The sequence below is a fragment of the Cystoisospora suis genome (assembly GCF_002600585.1).
Source record: "Cystoisospora suis strain Wien I chromosome Unknown contig_2869, whole genome shotgun sequence".
In the NCBI taxonomy this organism is placed as follows: Eukaryota; Apicomplexa; class Conoidasida; order Eucoccidiorida; family Sarcocystidae; genus Cystoisospora; species Cystoisospora suis.
Window position 1 is genome coordinate 2074 of NW_027155665.1, and position 452 is coordinate 2525.

The window sequence follows — 452 nt, forward strand, 5'->3', positions numbered from 1 at the left end:
AGAAGGAGGAGGAGCGATCAAGCACATACACTCCAGACAGACACAAAGAAAGAAATAAAGAAAGAAAGAAAGACATAAGAGAACTTTCAGATCTCTCCTCTCTCAGTCTCAAAGGCAACACGCCTGGTCTGTGACAGCTGCCTATTCTACTAAGCTTTCACCTTCTTCTTCTTCTCCTAGCACTCTCTTTGTTAGCTTTTTCCTCCTCATATCTGTAGATAGATTAGAGATAGATTAGAGATAGATTAGAGATAGATAGATAGTTTTACCTTGCATAAAGATCAAGTATATCTAGGACGAGCGCCCAGGCTTCTTCTTCAGTAGCATGTGCGGTATGTCCCTCCTGCCATAGAAACTCGCGTGTCCTTAGGAAGGGCGTGGGCTGTTTGAATTCCCATCTAAGTAAAGAAACCAAATCCAAGGATAAGACAAAAGAAAAGAGAAGAGAGAAA

The 452-nt window shown here is 41.6% G+C and overlaps 1 protein-coding gene across 1 annotated transcript in view; it reads right to left on the minus strand.

Annotated features, from left to right (window-relative positions):
* Positions 1 to 94: 94 nt before the first annotated feature.
* The window catches only part of CSUI_005852 (prolyl-trna synthetase), a 2832-nt gene continuing 2474 nt past the window's right edge, over positions 95 to 452 (minus strand). Inside the window, exon 3 of the mRNA XM_068066020.1 lies at positions 95 to 398. Within this exon, the coding sequence (XP_067922003.1) occupies positions 266 to 398 (133 nt within the window). The 3' untranslated portion in view covers positions 95 to 265. The remainder of the gene's footprint in view (positions 399 to 452) is intronic.